The following is a 26340-nucleotide window of genomic DNA, read 5'->3' as shown; positions in this document are numbered from 1 at the left end:
AGACACAGGGGGGGAAAGAGGCTGGAGAGAAACAAGAGGCCATGATGTGGGAGAGACACAGGGTGTAGAGATGCTGAAGAGACACAAGGGATCATGATGCTGGAGAGACACAGGGGGGAAGAGGCTGTAGAGTCACGTGGGGGGGCATGAGGCTAAAGAGATACGTGGGGGACAGTGACTGTAGACATATGGGAGGGGGGGCTTGAGGCTGGAGTTAACATTGGAGAATGGAGCTGGTGAAACACAGGTGAGATGAGGCTATATGGTAGCCACACTAGCTAGAGACCCAGCGTACCATGGATAACAAATACTAAGAAAAAAATACTACAAAAATTATACACACACCCACACATATGGGGATGTAGTCATAATATCAACATTCATGATATTGACACCACAACATCAACATTGTTGCAATATGGACATTGAACATGTCGGCATCTGCAGAGCGTGTGAAATGTTGACATGCTGTAGGGAGCTGAGGGTTAGGGTTAGGCTACAGGAGTGGAGGGTAGGGGTTAAGCACTAAGGGGAGGGCTAGGGTTAGGCTGCGGGATTGTCGCGAAGAAGTGTGTATGAATGTATAGAGAAGTTTAAAGAAGGTCGCACGAGTGTCAGCCATGAAGAAGGAGCTGGACGACTGTCCATTACTGATAAGAACATTGAGCGTGTATGTTAACTGATTCTGTTGGATAGATGAGAGACAGTGGATTATGTTGCAAATCAGCCATGGCTCTGCCTATGCAATAATCCACGACAGACTTGGGTGAAAACATCAGTGCATTCGTGGCTCGCAACTCAGCCTAAGACATTTTTTTAATGGGGGAATATGAAAGCTTGTTGACAGATGGACAAAGTGTATTGAAAAGCTGGGAGATTATGCCGAAAATATGTATCTTTCTTTACTGAAAGTTGATTATATAATAAATTCAACAGCCAGAGTGAGGATAATTTTTGACTCATCCTCGTAATTAGAGCAGCTCAGTTATGACCCTCATTGGTGAACTAAATAATTGCAATGTTCTCTTGCCCTTGTAGAAGTTACCCCCTATATTTAGTGTTGGCAGCTGGGTCTGTTTCCTTTTGTGAACAGCTGTTGGACTAGATATAGGCAGAAATGCTTTTCATGTTTCTGTGTTCATGTGGTTGGGAGCCAGCGAAGGCTAGCACTCATAAATCATTTGTCACTTCATTTAACTATTTTAGGTGTTATTTCAATGTATATGTAATTATTGATTACCTAATTTCTGACCTATTCAGGAACCTATCATATGCTCTAATCCACAACAGGGTTTCCAACTCTTGAAAATATTGTTCAAATTCAACAAGGATCTACATCAGTTGTTCCCAAACTTTCTGGAATCACGGCACCCTAGAGTATCAGCATTTTTGTCACAGCAACCGTAGGCCAAAAGTTTCTTATTGAAAAATTCATCAAAAATTATTACATTAAGTAAATTGTGCTTACCTGTCATCCTTAGGTTCAGTTATGTGGTGTTGGACAGGGTTGTGATTCTGTTTGTCCACACATTTCATGATTGGCAGCCTATCACATTCATCATAAATTAAATAATTTGATTTGATTCTGAGCCACCAACCCGTGGCACCCCTGCAAGTGCCCTGTGGCACCCAGTTTGGTAACCTGGTGATTCAGTACCGTAACAGAGCTTTTATGCCCTGTTCCGGCCACGCTTCCGACTACATTACATCAAGGGGGCGGGGTTGCCAGCCCTGTTAAGGACAGCAGCATCGCCAGAGCAACCTCAGGATACTCGGGGTGCTTTACAGGCTACCGTCTGCATGTCTGGAGATTCCAACGGGAGCTCCAGTAGCGCTACAGCACTGACACTGGCTGCAGGATGCCATTCCAGGCACCCTGCTAACCAGATGTAGGGACCATGGGGCAGCGTCGGTGCTACCTATAGAGCCCTGTGCTCTGTGCGGCGGCTTCACTTGCACATCCATAGTTACGGCCTCGCACTGATCTACATCAAAAGTGGTCTCAGGAATCACAAGTAATCCCAATAAGGATCTAATTATCTTTAGTGACCTCTACTTTTTTCTTGTAACTCTTGTCCAGTGGGAGTCTCAGGTCTCTGCTATAATTCCACCATTGCAAATACCCAACAGTTGATAAACATTCCGTGTTCCCCCGCATCTTATTCCTGACCTCAAACAGAGAGCATACACACCCCAATCTAGTCCTCTGCCCAAGATTGTAATTCTGGCTCTGCAGCTGCCATTTACACAGACATGTTTCAACTTGCCATTCCCACATAAAAAAAGCCCTAAATGATTGAATTACATTTGCTGTTAGCTTCTTAATAACACATGCCATTGACTACTGCTGTATGTCTCTAATGCAATAACAACTTTCGTCTGTTATAGTGTCTAAAACTCATATTTAAATATTTCTGTTTGTGGAAGGGATGAGGTCACCCAAAACTCACCTTAAGCAATCTTGGCTCGCTTATAGATGTGGGGCAGATTTCACAGTAATCATCTCCCACTCTAATGGGTCAGGTGGGATGACCAACTGAGGCCTAGAGTAGCATAGAAATCCACAGCTCTGACCCAAATTCACCCAAGAGCTGGGAAATATTATACCAGCATTAAAATAATACCACAGTGAGGAAGAGGGAAAGTGGCATGGTAGATATATTAACAGTATAAAAATGTGAGGGTGAGTATTGAAGATATCACCGGAATAAGGGGGCGGGAGGGTCAAGAGATAAGTAACTAAGGGCCTGATTCAGTCGATGGTGGGGCATTGCGCGTGCGCGGCGTGCGCAATGCGCGTTCGCAAGCCCCAGAGCAAGTGAGAAATTCACTCGCTCCGGGGCTCGCTACAAACGGGGCGGCTGTCGATGTTGATCGACAGCTTGCCCCGTTTTGTAGGCGGGGAGGAGGGGTGGCTGGACAAACGGAAGCATTCCTGAAGGAACGCCTGACGTTTGTGGACGGCCCTACTGACATCACCATGTCAGTAGTGAGCTTCTGGCTCTATTAGAGCCGGAAGCTCACTGGGGCTTGCAGCAGCAGACGAGACCCTACCACAAGGGTCTCGTCGCAAGCCCGATGGTCGTGACCATCACCTGGCCGCTCGCAAAAGCTGTGGGTGGTCACCCACAGCTTAGCGAGCGGCCAGAAGGCCGGACACAAAAAAAAAAATGCCCCTCAGACCTGCGAGCTGCCTCCGGCAGCGAGCGGGTCTGAATCAGGGCCTAAGACCCTGCATCCATTATAGATTTGCCATAGTGGTGGACTGCTTTTGTTAAAATACTAGAACTTATCAGGGCACCACTAGGTTATTATTTGGATTTGTCATCTCAGGTGTGTGGACTTTCCTTTGTGTTTAAAGGGCCGATTCTATTAGCCACAAGTTCTGTCTACAGAAGCCACAGGTTGCATTACATTTTGCAGGTTATTTCTATCAAGTGGTCTTCTGTGAGTCATTTCAATTGTAAAAGACTATTAGCTGCTCCCATGGCAGTAAGCGGTAATTCTACAGCGCATAACCTGGGGAAGTGCATGAAAAAGTGGGGAAATCATCCTGAACCCCAAAGTGGAAAAAAGATTGTATAACAGTACAGAAGGCTATTAATGGTCATAAGCAAAGTATTTTAGGGTCTTTTAAGGTGCCAAATGGCTGATATCTCCATTTTTTTAATTACAAAGTGAAACAATATTAGTGCGCAAGTGTTTTTTCCCCACAAAATTAAAGCCTCTAGATTATATTAGGTTACAGAAAAATACCTGTAATGTGATTTGTAAGCAAGTTTCAAAAATATTGGCAAAATACACTTGTAACTCCCATCTACAAGTTCAAAAACCCATTTCCTATCTATACAACGCCCCAAAATACATGTCCCACATAATCAACTGAAAATTGACATGTCATTATTGGCCAAATGACGTTATTTAAATGCCTCCAGGGGCATGATTATACATTGGGATGGGTGTACTAGAGGTTCTGCACCGAGGACCTGATTCAGAGGTGGAAGCAATGATGAAGTTTGCGCAGCTGAGCAATTATTTGCTACTGCTCATGTGGGACAAGCCTGAGGAACCCCAATGACGCAAGCTTACCACTGAGTGTATGCAGAGACCGCTGTTGCTAACAAAGTTGCTTGTAATAGTTCAAGAGTCAGACAGCTATAGGCGTTCCGGGCTGGGAAGCCGTGAGGGGGGGGAGTGGGTAACGGTTACACGGGTTTGGAGAGGCCGGGTCCGCCACTCCTCCCACTTCCTGTCAGCGGCAGCAGCGCCCAGCACACACTGCTGTGTGCTGGGCTGCAGTGAGTACAGCGAGACTACTGCTGCCGCTGAACGCAGCAGTCTGCACTTTTAACTGCACCAGATAGGAGGGGGGTGGGTAATCACACTGATCACGTCTCCTCTGGATCTGCCCCTGGCTGAGGGGCAAAATGGCATCCCCCTGTGGAGCGCACTGGCGGCACCGCAGATCATAATTGTCTTTTTTTTGCCAGGAGGTGTGGCTATGCCTCCTTACATTAAGCCACGCCTCCTTGTCATTTCTCAGGCCCGACTCTCTACAGATCTGGTTCTGGGAGGGTAACTGGGAGGCAGCTTGAAGTGAATGCAAAAAAAGCCCATCTCATTGGTGTCTTATGAGAGTGTCAATGGTGTGTCAGTGACCAAGGATACGTAGAGCCACAGCCACAGAGGCCATGATTAGAGAGAGCTCTGCGCCAGCCATAGGGCATTGTAAGTGTTGATGGTCATCACGACGGTGTACCGATGGTGGCATGTTTGAGTACACTACTGAAGGTGGGCATCTCAGGGCTTGCAAACTCTGGCATATGCAATTATAGAAGGGGAAGTGTGAGACTATCATATGCATATATGCACAGCAGCAAATCCGAATGAAATCACATTAGCGTCCACCTCTGATTCAGGTTCTGAGTTGCAGCTGCAATTTTCCCTTGGCATTTTCAAAAAAACTCAACGGGGCAGTCTTGGGAAACGAGGACGAAAATCTCTTATCCGCTGTAACAACGTAAGTTCCTTGCCTTCAGGTTCACCAGTTTCATATAGAAGACAAATAGAAGTGGTACCTATCAAACGGCCCTGTGCTTAGAAGAACAGATCATTAAACTCCCGCTCTGTGACTGACATCCCCAGAGCTCCCACACTCAATATAAAGAAAACTACAGGCACTCCGGTATGCCCAATCAGGTCTGTCCTTTGTAATGCCAGATCTATAAGAAACAAGACTGCCACAATTGCTGACCTTATTGAATCTGTAGATCTTTCCTGTATTACAGAGACTTGGCTAGATGAAAATGCAGAACCTATCTTGGAAGCTGCAGTTCCAACAAATTATTCTGTCATTCACAACCCAAGACTTAACCGCAGGGGAGGGGGAGTGGCCATCTGCTTTAGAAAAGCACTTAAACTTAGGGTCCACCCATTGGAAATGACCCACTCGTTTGAGTGCATCGCTGCTCTGAGTTCTACAGAATTAGGATTCAGAGTACTTCTCATTTACCGCCCCCCTGGAGATGGAAAGATATTTCTACAAGAATTTGCAGATATTGTTGCTGGACTAGTTCTGGAGCATCAAAGATGGCTGATCCTTGGGGATTTCAATGCATGGATTGATGATGAGCTCTCACACCTTGGCCAAGATCTCCTGTGCACAATGAATGCTCTGGGCCTCACACAAGTCATTCCTTCGGCTACTCATATAAGTGGTCACACTCTTGATCTTGTCTTCCAGATTGGATTAGATGTCTCTGACCTAAATATAAACGCAGTCACGTGGTCAGACCACCAATCAATTAACTTCTCAGTTGCAACCCCTCAAAATAGAACTTTACCCATGGAGTTGACAAGGTATCGTCCAAGGAGGGGCATGACTCCCCAGGCTCTTGCAGCAAACCTGGATCTTTCTGCGGTAATGGGGGCCTGTGATGATCCTTGTTTCCTTGTCCATTACTATAACAGGGATGTGACAGCTGCAATGGATATTATTGCCCCTGTGCGTATACGACCCCTCATGCCACACCGTCAAGCCCCTTAGTTTGACAATAGTGTTAGTGAACTCAAGAAAAGGGGGCGTAGACTTGAAAGACGATGGAGGAAGACGAACCTGGTAGAGGATAAGCTAACACTAATCAAACATATAAGAGAATATCAATCAACAATCACCCGTAAGAAAACAGAGTTCCTTTCAAATGAGATCAAGGCAGCAAACAATAGGCCGGCTCAGCTTTTCCGTACAGTGGAGATGCTTTGCAAACCAGCATGCCTGCAGCATGATGAAACCCTCTCCCAGTCAAGATGCAATGAGTTTGCAAAATTCTTTGCAGATAAAGTATCCTCCATCCGGGCTGGAATCCCCACAGTACCATTAAAGGAGTGCCAAACTACCAAGCCTGCCAAGGTAAGCCACCTGTCTCCCTGGAACAGCTTTGACATAATGGATGTAAAAGACATTGCTAAAATTATCAGAATGTTGCGACCCACCACCTGTGATCTGGACCCTGCCTCAACCAAGCTTCTCATAGGGTGTATAGATATTATTGGCCCTGTAATTGCAAAAATAGTTCAATGCTCTTTGCAAACAGCCATTTTTCCAGAACCACTAAAGGAAGCAATTGTTAGACCACTTCTTAAAAACGTAATTTAGACCTCGACTGCATGACCAACTATAGACCAGTATCAAACCTTCCTTTTCTAGGAAAGGTCATTGAGAAAGTGGTGGCAATGCAACTGGAAACCCAACTGTCTACCCATGATATTTATGAACCATTCCAGTCAGGATTCAGGAGAAGACATAGCACTGAAACAGCCCTGGTATGTGTGCTTAATGATCTTCTGATGGCAAGAGACAGAGGTGATTGTTCAATCTTAATCCTTCTGGATCTCTCAGCAGCATTTGATACTGTGGACCATGGTATTCTAATTGAGCGCCTGAAATATTTCTGTGGACTGGATGGCACAGTCCTTAGATGGTTCAAATCATTTCTCACTGGCAGGTCACAGAGAGTTTCTTCTGGAGTAAACTCTTCATCACCAGTGTCACTTCCATGCGGTGTCCCACAGGGTTCTATTCTATCTCCCATGCTTTTTGCAGTATACATGCTACCATTGGGTGAAATAATCAGACGTCATGGCCTGGTCTACCACTGCTATGCAGATGATACACAACTGTACCTGTCCTTTGCTCCAGGTACAAAGGACCCAATAACAACCCTAAATGGCTGCCTAGCTGAGCTTCAGGAGTGGATGAGTGCCAGTTGGCTGTGACTGAACCCTGATAAAACAGAGGTCCTTATGATAGGTCACAGGACAGGGCTACAGCATAGCCAACCGACAGGACTTACGCTTGCGGGATCAGAATTACAAAACACTGAACATGTGTGGAATCTTGGTGTTGTCCTGGATAGTGGCTTGACACTTAAACATCAGGTATCAGCCACAATCAAATCCTCATTCTTTCATCTGAGGAACACAGCCAGAATCAAGCACTTAATTCCCTCAGAAGATCCGCCTAAAGTCATACATGCATTTATCTTAATATAAAGATTTTTCACCTACTCAGCAAATTAATATCCATGTTAACTTCCATTGAAACCCATGTCAAATTAATGCGGATTTCTAATCCCAGAGCTGAGGGAGGGCCCATCTTCCTTGCCAAAGCTACTTTAGCTATAGGGCCTTCAAATACCCAGTTGTACCCGTCTGAGAGTGTTGCCGCGCATGCGCCACCGGCAAACCCCGCGCCTCTCGGTTGCCGGCATCTCAGCTTACAGCACAAAGCAGCTGACCGGGTCACAGAGCAGGAGCCCGATGATCAGCTGACAGGGATCCAGTGATCAGCTGATTATTGGCGCCGGCTCACAATTCTGCTCTGTCTATCAGAACAGAGCAGGAGTCGATAAAACGGGGGATTGCCCTAATAATGCCATCTCCAGGTGGTGTTATTATTCAGTGGCGTAACTAGGGTATAAGGAGCCCAGGGCAAATTTAAAAATGGAGCCCCCCATGTGCCAAAAAATGGGCATGGTCACAAGGGGCGTGGCCACTAAAAAATGGGGCATGTTAACATGACACACACCCCTATCTCCTCACTCTGAACATTCCTTTCCATTCCATATGCACCTTAATGCAGTGCCCCTTATACAGTCCCCCCTATGCAGTGACCCCAGCAGTGATCCCTCTTATGCAGGCCCCCAGTAGTGCCCCTTATACAGTACCCCCAGTATGCAATGTCCCCAGTAGTGATCCCTCTTATGCAGGCCCTCAGTAGTGCCCCTTATACAGTACCCCAAGTAGTGTTCCCCCTTATGCAGCCCCCCGTTAGTTACCCTTATACAGTGCCCCCAGTAGTGCCCCTTATACAGTGCCCCCAGTAGTGGTCTCCCTTATGCAGGCCCCCAGTAGTGATCCCTCTTATGCAGTGCCCATGTTGTGGTCCCCCCTATGCAGTGCCCCCAGTAGTGCCCCTTATACAGTGCCCCCAGTAGTGGTCCCCCTTATGCAGGCCCCCAGTAGTGATCCCCCCTATCCAGTGCCCCTGTAGTCGTCCTCCCTATTCAGTGCCCCCAGTAGTCCCCCCCATGCAGTGCCCCCAGTAGTGGTCCCTCGATGCAGTGCCCCAGTAGTAGCCCCCTCCCCAGTAGTGGTCCCACCCCAGTAGTAGTCCCCAGTAGAGGTCCCCCCCTGATGCAGTGCCCCAGTAGTAGCCCTCTCTCCAGCAGTGCCCCCTCACCAGGCTTGGTCTGAAGTAGCCCCCCCCCGATGCAGTGCCCCCAATAGACAGACACACGAGTATAGAAAAAAAAATCCCACTTACCTGAATCCCCACTCCTGCTCCAGCAACCGTTCGCACTACCGCAGTCCTCCCGGGCTGGGGCGCTCTGCATTATGGGAGAGACGTCATGAAGTCTCTCCCATTACCCACTGCAGGAGCCGGAAAATGGAGTTCCTGAGTGAGCTCCATCCCAGCTCTTGCAGTGGGCGCAGCAGCAGCCAATGAGAGTCTGTCTGACTCTCAATGGCTGCTGATTAACATACACATCGCTGCTGCACTGGCGGTGATGTGTATGTAAATACACCAGCCTGAGCCCGCCTCCCAACCTCCGCCTGGCGCTATTGGGTAAGCTCTCAGGGGGAGGGAAGGAGCTCGGCTGTGCAGCACAGGACTGGTGCTGTGCACAGGGAAGCCTAGCGCCGGTCCTTAGTAAATGTGTAGTGCTGACCGCACTCACTGCAGTCAGCATTACACTGGTTAACTAGGACGGGCACAGCCGGTCCCATGGCGACCACGGAACAAGCCCCAGCGGCCCTGCCTTAGTTAAGCCACTGTTATTATTGCAGGGCTCTCCCCGTTGTCTTCGAACTAAATAATGTGAAAAGGAGGTGAAAAAGCCTGTTTGGAGATTATTTTAGTAAAAATAATATTGATATATATACCAGTAAATATTATGTCACATACAACAGACTCTCAGGAAACAGGTGGATTTTTTGTGTGTGAATTTATCCATAGTGGAGACACTAATGGTACATTTACTAAATTTCGGTTTTGTGATTTTGGTCTATTTTGCAAAACAACGAAAAACAGATATTTAATAAGAGCAAAAGCAACTGAAAAGCTACCAAAAACATCGGACCAACAATCCATACTTTTACATAGATGAGTATACAATAAAAAGTAGTGGTGGCGGTAGGTGCCAGTTCCAACGCTCTCAGACAATTATCGCTTACCCCATTAATTCCTGAGAGTGATCAGCATTAACCTGTCATTATGTGCTAGCACTATCGCAAGTGTACAGTGCTGTGGGGATCAGGATTTTCGTTTTTTTTTTTTTATTACTATTTTCTGAAGACACTTGGATATCTACATGGACAGAAGAGACTCCAATCCAGGAGTTTGGTGAATATGAAATTTTATTTATTTTTTATAAAGGATTAAAACATACTTTGTACGAGTTCTGTCTTTATTTTAATATTTTATTTACAAACGGACTACAGGTGCCAGCATACCAGAGCAGGCTTACTGTTACCTGTAGTCCATCTGTAAATAACAATATTACTTTCTATTTTTTACACATTTACCCTGCATCCACAGCCACCAGGGGTTGATCCTCCAGAGGGAGGACCTTATTTTTGGGATCTCCACTTCCCGAGGATTTCCAGCCTTGAGCTGGTTCAGCCTGGTGCTGGTTATAGAAAAGTGGGGGGATCTCGATTTTATTTTCTTAAATTGAGAAAAATAACAATCTGTGACTGTAGGGTCCGCAATAGATCCACTATCGGCAGATATAACCAGGAGTTCTGCAGAGAATGGGTAGCCATGCTAAATAAATCTAGTTTTGATCTAATTATACTCGTAATAGAGAAATCTGCACGGGAGCTGTCTATTATTAATAATAAAATCTCTACAATGTAGTAAAACATCTGGATAGCCTCAAATCAGGATGCTCTACTGATTGGATTGAAAAACACTAATAGAAGTATATAAATGAGAGCTTATCAGATTTAAAAGAGATAAACTTACCACTGTGAACAAAGATTATCAAGAAGGTAAGGTTTACAGTTGGGCCACTAACAGTTCAAGGAATCCACAATATGCAGCCAAAAGCAGACATTTTAAGACCTCCAGTAGAAACAATACCTCTACTAGTGATCAAAAAGGGCCAGGTTCAACTAAGTGACAGAAGCTCTGTTAGGGGTAGAGACCTGCACTTAACGTGGGTTTACAAAAGAGCTTGCACATGCAGGAGGATCAGTTGTTGAGGGACAATAAGTAAATCACATAAGTCCAAACAATCCTAGAGATATGCGACTCCTATTCAGATATGTGACTCGCTTGGCACACAGGTAACATTGGATTGCGTGGTTCATACACTCACTCTTATGCACCGGATCTGGGGCAAGCTGCAAGGCTCCATGTATAATTGATACTGTGATCTGACTACTGCTGAGCTGCAGAATCCTTACCGAGAACAATAGCAAGGCTCTGTAAATAGATAGTAATGTGTTGTGAACACAGTAACATGAAGGTCGGCATTGCGCACCCTGACAGTTGATAAAGGTCCAATAACAGTGATATATGATCCAAAGGTAAATATGGAAACAACTGGTATTAACAGATCATCCACTGGTGCAGCAAAGACTTATGTTAAACTTCTAATGCGTTTCATTGTGCATGCCAATTTCAGCAGAAAAAATTAAGTACTGTTGTACTATTTTCTATATCCAGGACTCAAGTGTGTGTTTATGGGTTTCCTCCAAGCACTGCAATAGTGTTTGTTTTGTGTCTACCATAGTAGGTGAAGGCAGGGCCGTACCTCGGGGTATGCGAGTGATGCCATCGCACAGAGCGCAGGGCTCCATGACTAAAAGTGTGCTATTCGCATCACTGAGCGTTCGTTGGACATGCAGCTGGCAGCCTGTACAGCACCCCGGAGCATCCTGAGGATGCTCCGGCATTGTTGCTGTCCATACCAGCACTGGTGGACTCACCCCCTCAACATGACATCATATGACCTGCACAGGGCGCCTTTAAGTCCTGCAGTGGCTCTGGGTGAAGGAGTAGCTGGGGATGGCTGCAGTAAGCATCTGTGCCACCGATCCTGACACAAGGAAGTTGAAAGTGATGACTTGCAGAGCGAGGAACAGGGAGGCAGACGTAATAGTTCCTGCCATCTCTACATGGTTTTTTACAGTAATATAGTGGTGCCTACACTGTGTTATTGCTGCCAATCAAATTATTCAAACTTAAATAAAGTTGTCTCCCAAGTTTCTTGCAAGTCTAACATTGGATAATAACCAGGGTCAGGTCGGGAAGCAGCTACTCAGCAATTTCAGTTCATGTTAATCTGTTCATATATTTTTGGGATGAGTGGTGCAAAATATGCTTTTGCATCAGGGCCCCCCATTCCTTAGTCCTGCCAGTGAGAACACCCCTAAAGATCCAGCAACTGAAAAGTAATCTTTACAATGCTTTGCAAAACTAGGAGCACCGTGACCTGAGCACCTGCACTAATGTAGGTTCATCATTTGCACAGATTGATGCAAACATAATATTAAGGCTCTGTTACTCAAACATATAACAATGCACATTTCAAAGGATAGTGAAACATGCTTTCAATTACAGTGCACACAGTGATAATCAAAGAGGAAACATATGTAAGAACATACTTGTGTGTCATAGGCTGGATGTGTTACAAGAATTTAGGGCTCGTAGAAAATAAAAATGTTAAAAGAAAACCAGAAAACAGATATTCAGCAAATTGTTCATTTATGTTTAGAAGGGCATTTTTCCTTTACCATACCCGGACCACAGGGTGGCAAAGGCAGAGTGATGACATGGGCAGAGTGATGTCATGGGCAAAGTGATGACACGCCGGTGGAACTGTAAGCCCTAATATATAAATAAAAGTTTCAGAGCAGCTTTATTTTTTCTATTTTAAGATTTCTCCAAGATTGTCTTTGATGTGTAACCAGAAACACAGAGCACTATCCAAACAGTGTGTGATTTACAGCATGTGTGCAGCAACAAGAGACCAGTGCTCCTCTGTGCTCTACTAGTCATTAGTGAACATTATATGGGGCTAATGGGGAGTTGAATACAGGTCAGCTTTATGGCTGACCCCCCCCCCAAAAAAAAAAAAAATATCAGACAAATAATATATGCTTGAGGGGCCTTTTTATCAACACTAAAATAATGGTTTTAAGGATATTTTCCTTAAATACCGTTTTTTTAGTATTCGCTAACACACTTAACACAGAAGATATCACTGATATCTCTTGGTTAAGTCCGCCTGCGTTAATTTCCACACTCCCCATACATTAGTACAACAGTATGGGCACGTAGAAATTAAACTATTCATTAAATTCCGAAAATGATGTATTTTCGGAATTTGAAGGTGGCGTACAGCGGGTAATACTTACCTGATTTCAGCCTGAGCAGGTCCTTCCGTCGCTGCCTGGTCCCTCCCCTGGCTCCGGGTGCTGCTCTGACACAGACTGTGTTCTCCCGGCAGAACACAGTAAAGTAAAAAGAAAAACAGTGAAGATTAAAAAAAAAAAATTCTTCAGACGGGAGGTCGGGGTCCGCGGCTGTAGCGGCCAAGCAGGCAGGAGGGGGGTGCAGAGCGGAGGGGGTTGCTGCTTTTGTGAATGTAACGACGCATGCGCAGCACTAATTACAGCTGCGGTAACGTAGGACTAGGCAGGGAAAGTATCTATTTTCTGAAAAGCTGACATCGTAGAAATTACAGCTTTTCGGAATAGATACCTGTGGAGAGGAGGAATGATGAATTCCTTCGGTAATTAGCTAGAACTCCATGCGAGTTCTAAACCTAATTACCTCCACCAATTTTTTAGTAATGATGAATTACTAGCCTATTAAAAGTATTAAAAGCATAATCGTTTGCAAACTGTAAGCCATTCACTAGTTCCAGCAACCATCATCATCATGTGTTATATGTACCTTAGAATACAGTATCTCTCTCTGGCCCATTTATAATTTAATATTTGAGGGGTATTCCCTGAAAACAAGTTTTCAGGGGGTTACCAGCAAATATTAAGTATCCTGCAGATGTCTCTATCTGCTGCTGTACCTCCATTTCCACCAGTAGCACAACCCCTATAGGTTTCTATGGGGCATGTGATGCTGTCAGATTAACCAAACTAACTTGGTCCCCGCAGCAAATGCCATCCGAAGATGGCGTAAGCTGCTGTAGCCTATGGGCTACATATCGCAAAACTAGCCGGGACGCCGCACATGCGCAGGAGTCCCAGGATAGGAGTGAAGAGACCACTGACACCTCCCGGAACTTTTTTACATTCAGTTTTGAATTAAATCTATGACAATGTAGCCATTTATTAGAAATGCTGAGAATTGCATAAAGTACAAGAGAAGTGGTGCTGTGCAGTTGTCCAACATGCAGAATAACAGATAATGAGCATTGCATAAAAGACAAGAGAAGTGGTGCTGTGTAGTTGCCTCACCTACAGAATAATTACAGATACTGAACATTGCATAAAGGACAAAAGAAGTAGTGCTGTGAAGTTGCATCACCTACAGAATAACAACAGATACTGAGCATTGCATAAAGGACATGGTAATGTGCGCTGTGCAGTTCCCTCACCAACAGAATAACAGATAAGGTGCATTCAGGGGCGTAACTATGGCAGGGCGAGCGGGGCACGTGCCCTGGGCGCCGTGGAACCGGCAGTGTGTGTGTGTGTGTGGGGCGCGCCGCCGGGCCCGTCCTAGTTACCCAGTGTAGTGCCGACCGCAGTGAGTGCGGTCAGTGCTACACATTTACACAGAACCGGCACTAGGCTTCCCTGCGCCGGTCCTGTACTGCACAGCCTAGTCCCTTCCCTCTCCCTGAGCACTTTCCCAATAGCGCCAGGCGGAGGGTGGGAGGCGGGCTCAGGCTGTGCATTCTAACAAACACATCACCGCCAGTGTGGCGGCGATGTGTGTGTTAAACAGCAGCCAATGAGAGTCAGAAAGACTCTCATTGACTGCTACAGTGTCCACCTGCAAGAGCCGGGCTGGAGCTCACTCATGAGCTCTGCCTTCCGGCTCTTGCAGTAGGTAATGGGAGAGACGTCATGATGTCTCTCCCATAATGCAGAGCGCGCCAGTCCAGGAGGGCTGACGTGCGGACGGCGGGAGCGTGGATGCAGGTAAGTTTTATTTTATTCTACAGGGGGCACTAATCGGGGGGACTTCTACTGGGGGAACTAATTGTGGGGACTACTACTGGGGGAACTAATTGGGGGGACTACTACTGGGGGAACTAATTGGTGGGACCTCTACTGGGGGCACTCCATCAGGGACCACTACTGGGGAGACTACTGGGGGCACTATATAAAGGGCACTGCATAGGGGGGGACTACTACTGGGGGCACTATATAAAGGGCACTGCATAGGGGGGGCTACTACTGGGGGCACTATATAAGGGACTTACTACTGAAGGCACAAGGGACACTGCACTGGGGGCACTAAATAGGGAGGACCACGACAAGGGGCACTGGATAGTGGGGACCACTACTGGGGGGCTGCATAAAGGGGATTACTCCTGGGGGCACTGTATAAGGGGCACAACTGGGGCCTGCATAAGGGGGACCACTACTGGGGGCACTGTATAAAGGGAACTATGGCTGGGCCATTCTAGCAGCTTTATTTTCTATCTCTGAAACCAATTGAGTGTCCTTGGCTGTGTGTTTGGGATCATTGCCTTGCTGAAATGTCCACCCTCGTTTCATCTTCAGCATCCTGGTAGATGGCAGCAGATTTTTATCAAGAATGTCTCAGTACAATTTTCCATTCATCCTCCCTTCAATAACATGAAGTATGCCAGTACCGTATGCTGAGAAACAGCCCCACACCATGATGTTCCCACCTCCAAACTTCACTGTTGGTATGGTGTTTTTGGGGTGATGTGCAGTCCCATTTCTTCTCCAAACATAGTTATGGGATCCAAAGAGTTCAATTTTGGTCTCATCTGACCAGACTATATTCTCCCAGTATTTCACAGGCTTGTCCAAATGTTGTGCAGCAAACTTTAAACAAGCTTCAACATGCTTTTTCTTCAGCAATGGAGTCTTGTGTGGTGAGCGTGCATACAGGCCATGGCGGTTGACTGCAATACTTATTGTTTTCTTTGAAACAATTGTAACTGCTAATTCCAGGCCATTCTGAAGCTCTCCACAAGTGGTCCTTGGCTCTTGGACAACTCTTCTGATAATTCTTTTCACTTGTCTGTCAGAAATCTTGCGAGGAGCACCTGGTCGTGGCCGGTTTATGGTGAAATTATGTTCTTTCCTTTTCCCGGATTATGGCCCCAACAGTGCTCACTGGAACATTCAGAAGTTTAGAGATTCTTCTGTAACCAATGCCATCAGTATGTTTTGCAACAGTAAGGTTGTGAAGGTCTTGAGAGGGCTCTTTGCTTTTACCCATCATGAGATGTTTCTTATGGGACACCTTGGTAATGAGACACCTTTTTATAGGCCATCAGTGGGGACTGAACCAATTGATATTAATTCTGCACTGACAAGGGGCAGGATTGCTTTCTAATTACTGATAGATTTCAGCGGGTGTCTTGGCTTTCCATGCCTTTTTGCACCTCCCTTTCTTCATGTGTTCAATACATTTTCACTGTGTCATTTCACATTATTACACATAACTTAATTTATGGACATCTATGGTTTGATTTCTTTGCATGTGTGGATTGCATGGGTTGTTGCTGACATTTGGTGAAAATGTCATTACAATAGCCCAATTACAAATATATATATAAAACTGTTGATGTGTTGATTGCATAAAATAGCATGAGAAGCGGTACTGTGCAGTTGCCCCACATTCACAGCAATTACAGATACTGAGCATTGCACAAAGGACATAAGTGGTGTTGTTCAACTTGTACCGTTGTCCCACATACAGAATAATACTGAGCATTGCATAAATTATATGGGAAGTTGTGCTGTGCAGTTGTCCCACATAGTCATTTCTGATAATGAGCATTCCATAAAGCACAAAAGTGGTGCTGTGCAGTTGTCCCACATACAGAGTAATTACAGATACTGACAGGTTATATATGTGCAGTGCAGATGTCCTACATGTGTACACACAGTATATAGAAGTGTTACTGAGGATGTATGCAGCAACAGCAGGGATGAGGTAACATCTTCTATACATATTACATGGATGCTCTGCCCCTGTATGCAGCCAATGCCTGCATTAATGTCACAGTCCCTGTGAAATGTCTCCTGTCTCTGTGGATATATACAGTATGATTATTGCACTCCCCCTCCCCTCCGTGTCCTCCTCACACTGTACAGCAAGAATAGCAGTGAGGGAGAGAGACTCCCATCCGAGGGACCGCGCACGGTATAAATCCCCGGGCAGCAGCCGCCACGCGCCATACTCAGCAGTGTCACGGGTGGGAGGGTCTGTCCTGCAGCGAGTAGCGGGGCGCCGGCTTTGTGTGAGTCCGGGCAGCATCTCTCCGGGGTAGCGGCTGTGAGGACGGAGATGCTGCCGCTGACGCTGGATCTATGACGGTGGGGAGAAGCCGGGGATCCCGCGGATGGAAGGAGCTGCGTGGCTCGGGGGGATCCCTGTCTGGATGTGGATGTGGATCGCGATGTTGACATCACCTGCACCACCCACTGTGATAGGCAAGTGGACGAGGACACGCGTGGAGAAAACTCCCTGCATGTTCCAGAGACCAATGTATTATCCACATATCACTGCGCTGGCAGCTGCTAAATGACATGTAGCTCAGCCCTTCATACATGAACAGTGCTACATAGGTCAGGTGTGAGGGTGTCTATATGTCAGTATGTATGTATGTATGTATGTATGTATGTATGTGTTTTATATATATATATATATATATATATATATACATACACATACACACCCACACCCTCACACATGACCAATGTAGAAATGTTTATATATATATATATATATATATATATATATATATATATATATATATATATAGTATGTATTCATATAAAATACTTTGCAATGGATGTGTTTAGATGGGTCTTTCTCCTTTACACTTAGAGTGTGTATACACACAGTGTCACATATGTACATACACATACACACGTGTGTGAATACTACATTAGTAATCTGATAAGTCTTGCTTTTTATATATGTGCACGATCTAATGTGTACTGCCTACAGTATTTCAGCATGTACTGTAGGTGTATAGTATATACAGTTCTCCAGCAGCACATGCACTAGTCACACGAGCCTGGAGTGTAATGAATGTGTGTATACAAGTTTGTCAGGCAGCCTGTAAGCGTGCCCTTACTGGTGCAATATATATATAGCACACTATATATAGACGAGTGATGAAGAATTTATAGATGCTAACAGTAAGTGTGGGAGGACTTGGCATAGACTAGACCTGATGGATAGATCATCAGAAACCATCTCTATGAGGGGATTTTTGCAGATATTGTCAGGAAATACCATGGCCTGTCACACCTGTCATGTCTGATAAGGCGACATGTGCTACTTCAGTGTCATTTTGCTGAATGGGATACAATGAGCACATTATATTAACTGTTGGGTGTGGAGGTCTTTTGACATTTCCGAAAATGTCAAAAGAGGGGAAGGTTACTTTTTAGATTAAAAAAATTGCTGTATTACACATTTTTTACTTTCATGCACACTTGTGCCCCTCTTGGGACCCCGGTGTACAAGTGACTGTTTGTACCTCTAAACTCCTCTCTTTTGCAGGAAACTAATTTTCACACCTTCTATATTTTAAGGAGAGGAAAATCAGCCCCCTCTTCTTGATAAGATCCGCTCCCATTCTGAAGTGATAGAGCCGCGCTGGTTAACACCTCACCCTTTACGAAATAAGATCACTAACAAAGTGAGTTGGACTGAGTGTATGGAGACATGGCTGTATTCTGATCCATAGACAAATGTATATCTGTTATTACAAATGTAAAGCAGATTTCTACCTTCTGAATTTAATGTATAGGCTTGTACATGTTTTCCTGCAACTTTCACTCATGTCGTTGGTTTCTGTCTCCTGTGTTTTTCAACAAAGCTTGTTTTCTTGTCAGAACATTTAATAACAATACTAATTTCCGGGGGCATATCTTGTTTAGTATTGCAGTGAACTAATGAATATGCCGCCGGTATTTACCAAAACTTACCTGTCCGGCAAGTTCCCGCAGTGTCCCCCTTCTCGGTGGCGTTATCTGCTCACTTGCTTGCTGCCAACCACTCACGTGCTGCTAACTAATGCGCATAGTACTTCAACCCGTAGGGGACTTAGCAAAGCCTGGAAGGATGAAGTGGAAAAGCTTTGCTGGGTCCATAACGCTAAAGCCATCTATAGAGTGGTCTAGTCACAAACAGCTGTAAACTAAGTGTACCTCTGTTTACTAACAGAGGTACATAACCCCTTTTGCGAAAGCTAAAGTGGTTATGGCTCATTCTTAAACAGAGCTCAGAGTACTAGTTCTTGTTACCTTTATGTGGCCCATACAGCTTGTATCGGGGCAATTCCCATTCTGCCGATGCCTGGGTCTGGGGATCGTGAGAATCTATCATGTTGAACAATTTGGATTCCCAGATCCCGACCCAAAAATAATCGTAATCAGTGAGATGGAGATTGTTAGTATGTTTTTTTTTTTTTTACTGATCCAACCAACAAATCGCTGATCATCGGCGTTCACCACTCAGCGGATCGGATCACCACTGATTGGCGATGGCAGAACTGGGAATCGCTGTTTAGATGTATGGCCCGCAGTAGATGTGACACATAACTGGTCTGTGAATACTGTCATATGCAATACTCAAAGCATAGCTTTATATATATATATATATATATATACCAGCCTTGGTCATATCAAGGGTTACAGACATTGGATAACCAATATATCAAAGGCACCCTAGGGCAGATAATTCATTTAGAGATGTAAAAATAAAAACAGCCAATTGCATTACAGCTCCTACATAATATATACACTGGGAGCCAAATGTAATAGGGTGAGAGTTTAGAAAATGTGAGAGTTTAGCAGTAACTCTCTCACTATTACATTGGTCGAGTTTTATCTTCAAAATGGGAAAACATCTGGATGAGAGTTTAAATCGTGAGACTTTTTGAGTCTGAAAAACATGCGAGTTTGCTCTGTTGCTTTGTTTTCGGATCTATTACATTGGCCAAGTTTAAAAAGTGTGAGAAAACTCACATTTTCTAAACTCACCCTATTACATTTGGCCCCAGGGGGTCTTATAGATTGCTCCGTCTCTGCATCTTCAATGCACTAGCACACTTATGTAGACAATAGTGTAGTCTATGTTAAATTTGGCTGCGTATATTTACGTGTGTGTGCGATTTAGGATTTATTTAATACAAATATTATTTTTTTAGTACCCAGCACATGTAGAAGTGATGGTAACAGCAGAAGGGAGAGAGCTAATCCTATCTCTGCAAAGAAACGAGTGAGTATGTGTAATACCAGCAATAATGTACACAGTATAACTATAGTATGTCCTTTCTGCTCAGGAACTATTCTCCACCTATATGACATATGTCACTGCTCTCCCAGGTTGTGGATTTATAACCCTGCAAAGCTGAAAACAGTGTTTCTTATATATGATTGGTGAATGCATTTATATATTATTTGTGTGTGTGAGTTATAGGATACAATTTGCTAACAATTTTTTTTATATTAGTACTATATTATGATCAAATCCAGTGATCACATTGTGTTGAGTAGGAGTAGCGTTATATGACTGTAGAATGTAGTAGAATTACATTATGATCATGTCTAGTGGCTGGGTCATGCTGGGAAGGTGCAGTGTTTTCGTTCTGCATAGAATATAATAGATTCCTGCAATGATCATGTCCAGTGGACAGGTCACATTGGATAGAAATATTGCCTTGTGTCCATTTATAGAATTGTGTTATGATCATGTATAGTTGTTAGGTCATGTTGTGATGTGTAGTGTCCTATGCCTATATAGAGTGTAATAGAATTGTATTGTTCCCTCTAGGCTGTATTTGAAAGCGCTAAAGTGCATCCTGCCCTTAGGGCAGCACCCTGCTAAAACAGCTGCCCCCACCTGCGGGCCGCAGTGTCCCAAGGGGGGATTGTGGTTAACAGTCACTGGCCAGTGAATAGATGCCATGAGCATCCAGTGGTCAGGTAATGTTGGGGGGCTCAGTGTTCTATGTTTCTGTAGAGTGTATTGGAATTGTATTATGATCATATACAGTAGTCATGCCATTTTGGGATGTATAGTGCCCTATGTCTGTATAAAGTGTGATAAAATTGTATTAGGATCACGTCCAGTGGTCAGATAATGTAGAGGTGTAGTGTTCTACATCTGTTATGAGTGTAAAAGTACTGTACTATGCTCATGTTTAGTGGGTTGGGATGTTCAGTATATCTGTATAGTGTAACAGAATTGTATTATGATCATGTCCATTGGAGTCATGTTGTGGGTTCTAAGTTTCGATCTCTTATTATTATGTCCAGTGGTCAGATCTTATTGTAATGTAGTCCTAGCCCCAGTCACCGGGTCCGGCGTTGTCACATCACTGCCATCCATGCCCTCCCTGGCCGTGTCTGGCACCCCTGAGACCTATGAAGGCAGTTTTGCATATGGGCCTGGCGTTTCTCTTCTGACAGTTCCAATGACAGCAGAGCATGGGCGCCACCATCTTGGATTTCTTCACATGACTGAATTGGCCAACCAGATCCCAGCAGTCACACGTATATGATTAATTTATCCAATAAGCGATAGGAGCACACTTTTAAACCATCACCAGTGCCATGCTCATTGCCAGAACAACACTCTTTTTTTTTCTGGGAGGGGTATCCTGGCTCCTAGCTGTGGTTGCTTCCAGCTTCTGTTTCCTATCTGCATTTCCAAAGTCCTTCAGTATTTGTCTGCAATTAGCAACTATTTGCATTTACAAGTGCATCAATACCTGTCTGCATTTACCAACTATTTGCGTTTACAAGTGCATCGGTGCTCGTCTGCAGTTACCATTTACCTGTGTTTACTAGTGCATCCTGCAGCTTATTCGTTTCATATTCATCTCAAGTATCTACCTCCTGTTCTGCAATTTGCAGTAGAACTGGCCTAATGAAAAAATGCTTTACCAAGGCCTCAAACTTCTGCTACTCTTCTAACCACAAGGCTAATCCCAGGGGTCCTGATCTGAATCTACAAATTCCCAATGACGTGAGAGCTTGTCACACCTGTTAAATCCTGTTTATCAGTCTTTAGCAAGTCAGTGTATAGTTCAGAATGATAGATGTTGTAGGAACACCCTAAAGAATAATTTCTCTTAGTGTAAAGCTGGTTGAACACTAGTGTACCCGCTATTTCGCTGACGATCCGCGACCTCCCCCATCGGCCCTGCATGCAGGTTCGACGGTACATATCGTTAGCGGGGGCCATGCTGCCGAATGCAGCACAAACTGTATAAAGGTTAGAATTACTGCCTCACAGCACTGAGGTCCTGGGTTCGATTCCTACCATGGCCCTAACTGTGTGGAGTTTGTATATTCTCCCTGTGCTTGCGTGGGTTTCCTCCGGGTACTCCGGTTGCCTCCCACACTCCAAAAATATACTGGTAGGTTAATTGGCTCCCCACAAAATTAACCCTAGTGTGTATGTGTGTGAGCATGTGATAGGGAATATAGATTGTAAGCTCCACTGGGGCAGGGACTGATGTGAATGGCCAAATATTCTCTGTAAAGCTCTGCGGAATATGTGTGCGCTATATAAAGAACTGGTAATAAATAAATAACTACATTAATACATCCTAATGTAAGTTTATGCGTAGTTTCCTAAAAAGAAATAGCAAAATAGAAACATATGTATAGTCCTATGATCTGTTGGCTAGAATATAGACAGCACCGTAATCCGATTCGCATTCCCAAAGACCTACAATTGATATCAGTTTTTCAAATAATTTTTTTCCCACCTCAACACCCCTTCCCTGTGATGTCACTTACAAAAGACTGTGGGGTAGATTTACTAAAGTGAGAGTTTTTAGAAGTTGAGATGTTGCCCATAGCAACCAATCAGATTCTGGCTATTATCTAGTTGGTGCTAGTTAAATGTTAAGTAGAATCTGACTGGTTGCTATGGGCAACATCTCCATTTCTAAAAACTCTCACTTTAGTAAATATACCCCTGTGTGTTTGTTAATGACTCTTCTATGGCCTGTATTCAGAAATTGCTTCCTAAGCTGGGTACACATGATAGCCGTCATAGGCCAGGATGTGCAGTGTGTACGGCGCATGCAATGTATTGTTACATCGCATCGCACCATCGATGGGTCGCACCATCTTATGGAGTGTACTCAGCTTAAGTCAGAAATCCTTATAACGAAATATATTTAATCTTGTTACATCCTAGAATTAGTATATCATCAGCGACATAATTTCTGTCACATTTGCACAGAAAATGGTTAAATAGTATGTGTATTAGTTAGGAATATACTTTATTTCTAGATCTCCCCAATAGGTTAGCCTAGCTTTTATGTTTCTACCTGTGTATTATCAGTGTAATGTATTACATATTTCAGAGGCCCTCTGAAATATCAATGATTTTTTTATGTATTCCATGTATAGGTGCATTATAGGAAACATACTATACATCACAGCTAGTAGCCTTTTGTCTCTGCAAAACTTACTGTGCATTTTAGGTTATTTGGACAGTTCGCTGAAATATTGTATTATCTCACAGGCTTATCTTAGCTGCAATCACTCTTCTATTGTTATCAGCAACACTAACTTGTGATCTTGGAGAGATATTTACTAAATCCAACAAATTTCTGTGAGACATGACTGAAAATGTTGAACCAGCTCAAAATTTTATTGCATATGGGCGGTTTGTGGACTTTGAACTTGTGTATGGTACAATTGACCGGTGTCATGTTGTTCATCTGCTGCGACTACCCTGTACTGGAGCAGCAAGCTTCAAACTTGTTTCCCTGATCTTGAAGACATTAAGATAAACTGTGAAATGTTGCCTGTTTTGAGTCTAAATGGATGCAAATTATTGTATTTTGAAAGTCTTTTTTTTTTCTCTTTAACTCAAACAGCAAAGATGACTTTCTCCCAATTGAAAGTTCACCATTTGCATGGTAAACTGCTAAAATTACAGCAGTGGGTATCACAGACGGTGTAATGGTTAGCATTACTGCCTCACAGCACTGAGGTCGTGGGTTCAGTTCCCACTATAGCCCCATGGAGTTTGTATGTTCTCCATGTGCTTGCGTGAGTTTCCTCTGGGTACTCCGGTTTCCTCCCTAGTGTGTATGTGTGTGAGTATGTGATAGGGAATATAGATCGTACGCTCCCCTGGGGCAGCGACTGATGTGAATGGCCAAATATTCTCTGTAAAGCGCTGTAGAATGTGTGTGCTCTATATAAATAACTGGTAATAAATAAATAAAATTACGATATAAAGTAGCCATTAAGCTCAAACAAGGTCGAACTTGTTCTCCTTTTTCAAAGTTCACTTGAATTGTTGATCCAAATTAAAGTTTGGGAATTTATTACAAAACAAACTTAAGAAAAAGGTTGACAACTGCTTTGAAACAAATTTGATTATCTCTATCGATCATTATTCCAATTGAATGGATTAAAACAGCCACATTTAGCCAAGTATCATACTGTACTTCTCATCATTCTAGGTGGGAGATGCAGGAGGTGGGTGTTGCTGGTGATAACCATGGGCGTAACTACCATAGGTGCAAGGGGTACAGCTGCTGGGGCCCAGAGATGAGGGGGGCCCATCTTCCTTGTCAAAGTTACATGTGTTATTTACATTTTTCACCATTGGGTGATACATACAGGCACTTACAAACTTTTGCTACGGGGCCTTCAAATACCTAATTATGCCCCTGGTGATAACTGTCATGAAATGCGTCATTGTGCCATTGAGCATTGAGCGGTGTATCATGAGATACACCGCAAACCACATCATCAAGTTCCTGGAGCGCCTTCTTTACTGAACTTGGTACTATCATACATAAAATGGATGTGTGTGTGTGTATGTGTGTGTGTATATATATATATATATATACACATATATATATATACATATACATATACATATACACACACACACACAGACAGTCAGGTGCATAAATATTGGGACATTGACAGAATTTTCATATTTTGGCCTCTATTCACCACCACAATGGCTTTGAAATGAAACAAACAAGATGTGTTTTAACTGCAGACTTTCAGATTTAATCTGGGGGTAATTACATCCAAATCAGGTGAACGGTGTAGGAATTACAACGGTTTCTATATGTGCCTCCCACTTTTTAAGGGGCCAAAAGTAATGGGACTATCAACTCAAAAGCTATTTCATGGACAGGTGTGGGCTATTCCCTCGTTATTTCATTATCAATTAAGCAGGGAAAAGGTTTGGAGTTGATTCTAGGTGTGACATTTGCATTTGGAATCAGTTGCTGTCAACTCTCAATATGAGATCCAAAGAGCTGTCACTATCAGTGAAGCAAGCCATCATTAGGCTGAAAAATCAAAACAAACCCATCAGAGAGATAGCAAAAACATTAGGTGTGGCCAAATTAACTGTTTGGAACATTCTTAAAAAGAAAGAACGCATCGGAGAGCTCAGCAACACCAAAAGACCCGGAAGACAACGGAAAACAACTGTGGTGGATGACAGAAGAATTATTTCCCTGGTGAAGAAAAACCCCTTCACAACAGTCAGCCAAATCAAGAACACTCTCCAGGAGGTAGGTGTATATGTGTCAAAGTCAACAATCAAGAGAAGACTTCACAAGAGTGAATATAGAGGGTTCACCACAAGATGTAAACCATTGGTGAGCCACAAAAACAGGAAGACCAGATTAGAGTTTGCCAAACAACATCTAAAAAAGCCATTACAGTTCTGGAACAACATCCTATAAACAGATGAGACAAAGATCAACTTGTACCAGAGTGATGGGAGGAGGAGAGTATGGAGAAGGAACGGAACTGCTCATGATCCAAAACATACCAGCTCATCAGTGAAGCATGGTGGTGGTAGTGTCATGGCGTGGGTATGTATGGCTGCCAATGGAACTGGTTCCCTTGTATTTATTGATGATGTGACTGCTGACAAAAGCAGCAGAATGAATTCTGAAGTGTTTCGGGCAATATTATATGCTCATATTCAGTCAAATGCTTCAGAACTCATTGGACGGCACTTCACAGTGCAGATGGACAATGACCCGAAGCATACTGCAAAAGCAACCAAAGAGTTTTTCAAGGCTAAAAAGTGGAATGTTATGCAATGGCCAAGTCAATCCTCTGACCTGAATCCGAGTGAGCATGCATTTCACTTGATGAAGACAAAACTGAAGAGAAAATGCCCCAAGAACAAGCAGGAACTGAAGACATTTGCAGTAGAGGCCTGGCAGAGCATCACCAGGAATGAAACCCAGCATCTGGTGATGTCTATGCGTTCCAGACTTCAGGCTGTAATTGCCTGCAAAGGATTTTCAACAAAGTATTAAAAAGTGAAAGTTAGATTTAGGATTGTTTAGTTTGTCCCATTACTTTTGGCCCCTTAAAAAGTGGGAGGCACATATAGAAACCATTGTAATTCCTACACCGTTCGTCTGATTTGGATGTAATTACCCTCAAATTAAATATGAAAGTCTGCAGTTAAAGCACATCTTGTTTGTTTCATTTCAAAGCCATTGTGGTGGTGAATAGAGGCCAAAATATGAAAATTCTGTCAATGTCCCAATATTTATGCACCTGACTGTATATATTAGATGCCTAGCACTACAGCTGAAATGATCAGCAATCCAG

General features: G+C 43.9%; 1 protein-coding gene across 3 annotated transcripts in view; it reads left to right on the top strand.

Moving 5' to 3' along the window:
- The first annotated feature begins 16982 nt into the window (after window positions 1-16982).
- ADAM19 (ADAM metallopeptidase domain 19) overlaps window positions 16983-26340 on the top strand; it is a 73017-nt gene continuing 63659 nt past the window's right edge. For all 3 annotated transcript variants that reach the window (XM_088478949.1, XM_088478948.1, XM_088478947.1), the window contains exons 1-3: window positions 16983-17178; window positions 18292-18398; window positions 19911-19981. In XM_088478949.1, the coding sequence (XP_088335075.1) occupies window positions 17088-17178; window positions 18292-18398; window positions 19911-19981 (269 nt within the window). In that variant the 5' untranslated portion in view covers window positions 16983-17087. The remainder of the gene's footprint in view (window positions 17179-18291; window positions 18399-19910; window positions 19982-26340) is intronic.

Source organism: Taudactylus pleione, unplaced genomic scaffold, assembly GCF_031769625.1.
Source record: "Taudactylus pleione unplaced genomic scaffold, aTauple2 ptg000225l, whole genome shotgun sequence".
NCBI classification, from domain to species: domain Eukaryota; kingdom Metazoa; phylum Chordata; class Amphibia; order Anura; family Myobatrachidae; genus Taudactylus; species Taudactylus pleione.
Note: the sequence above shows the minus strand (reverse complement) of the source record. Positions and strands in the feature narration are given on the sequence as shown.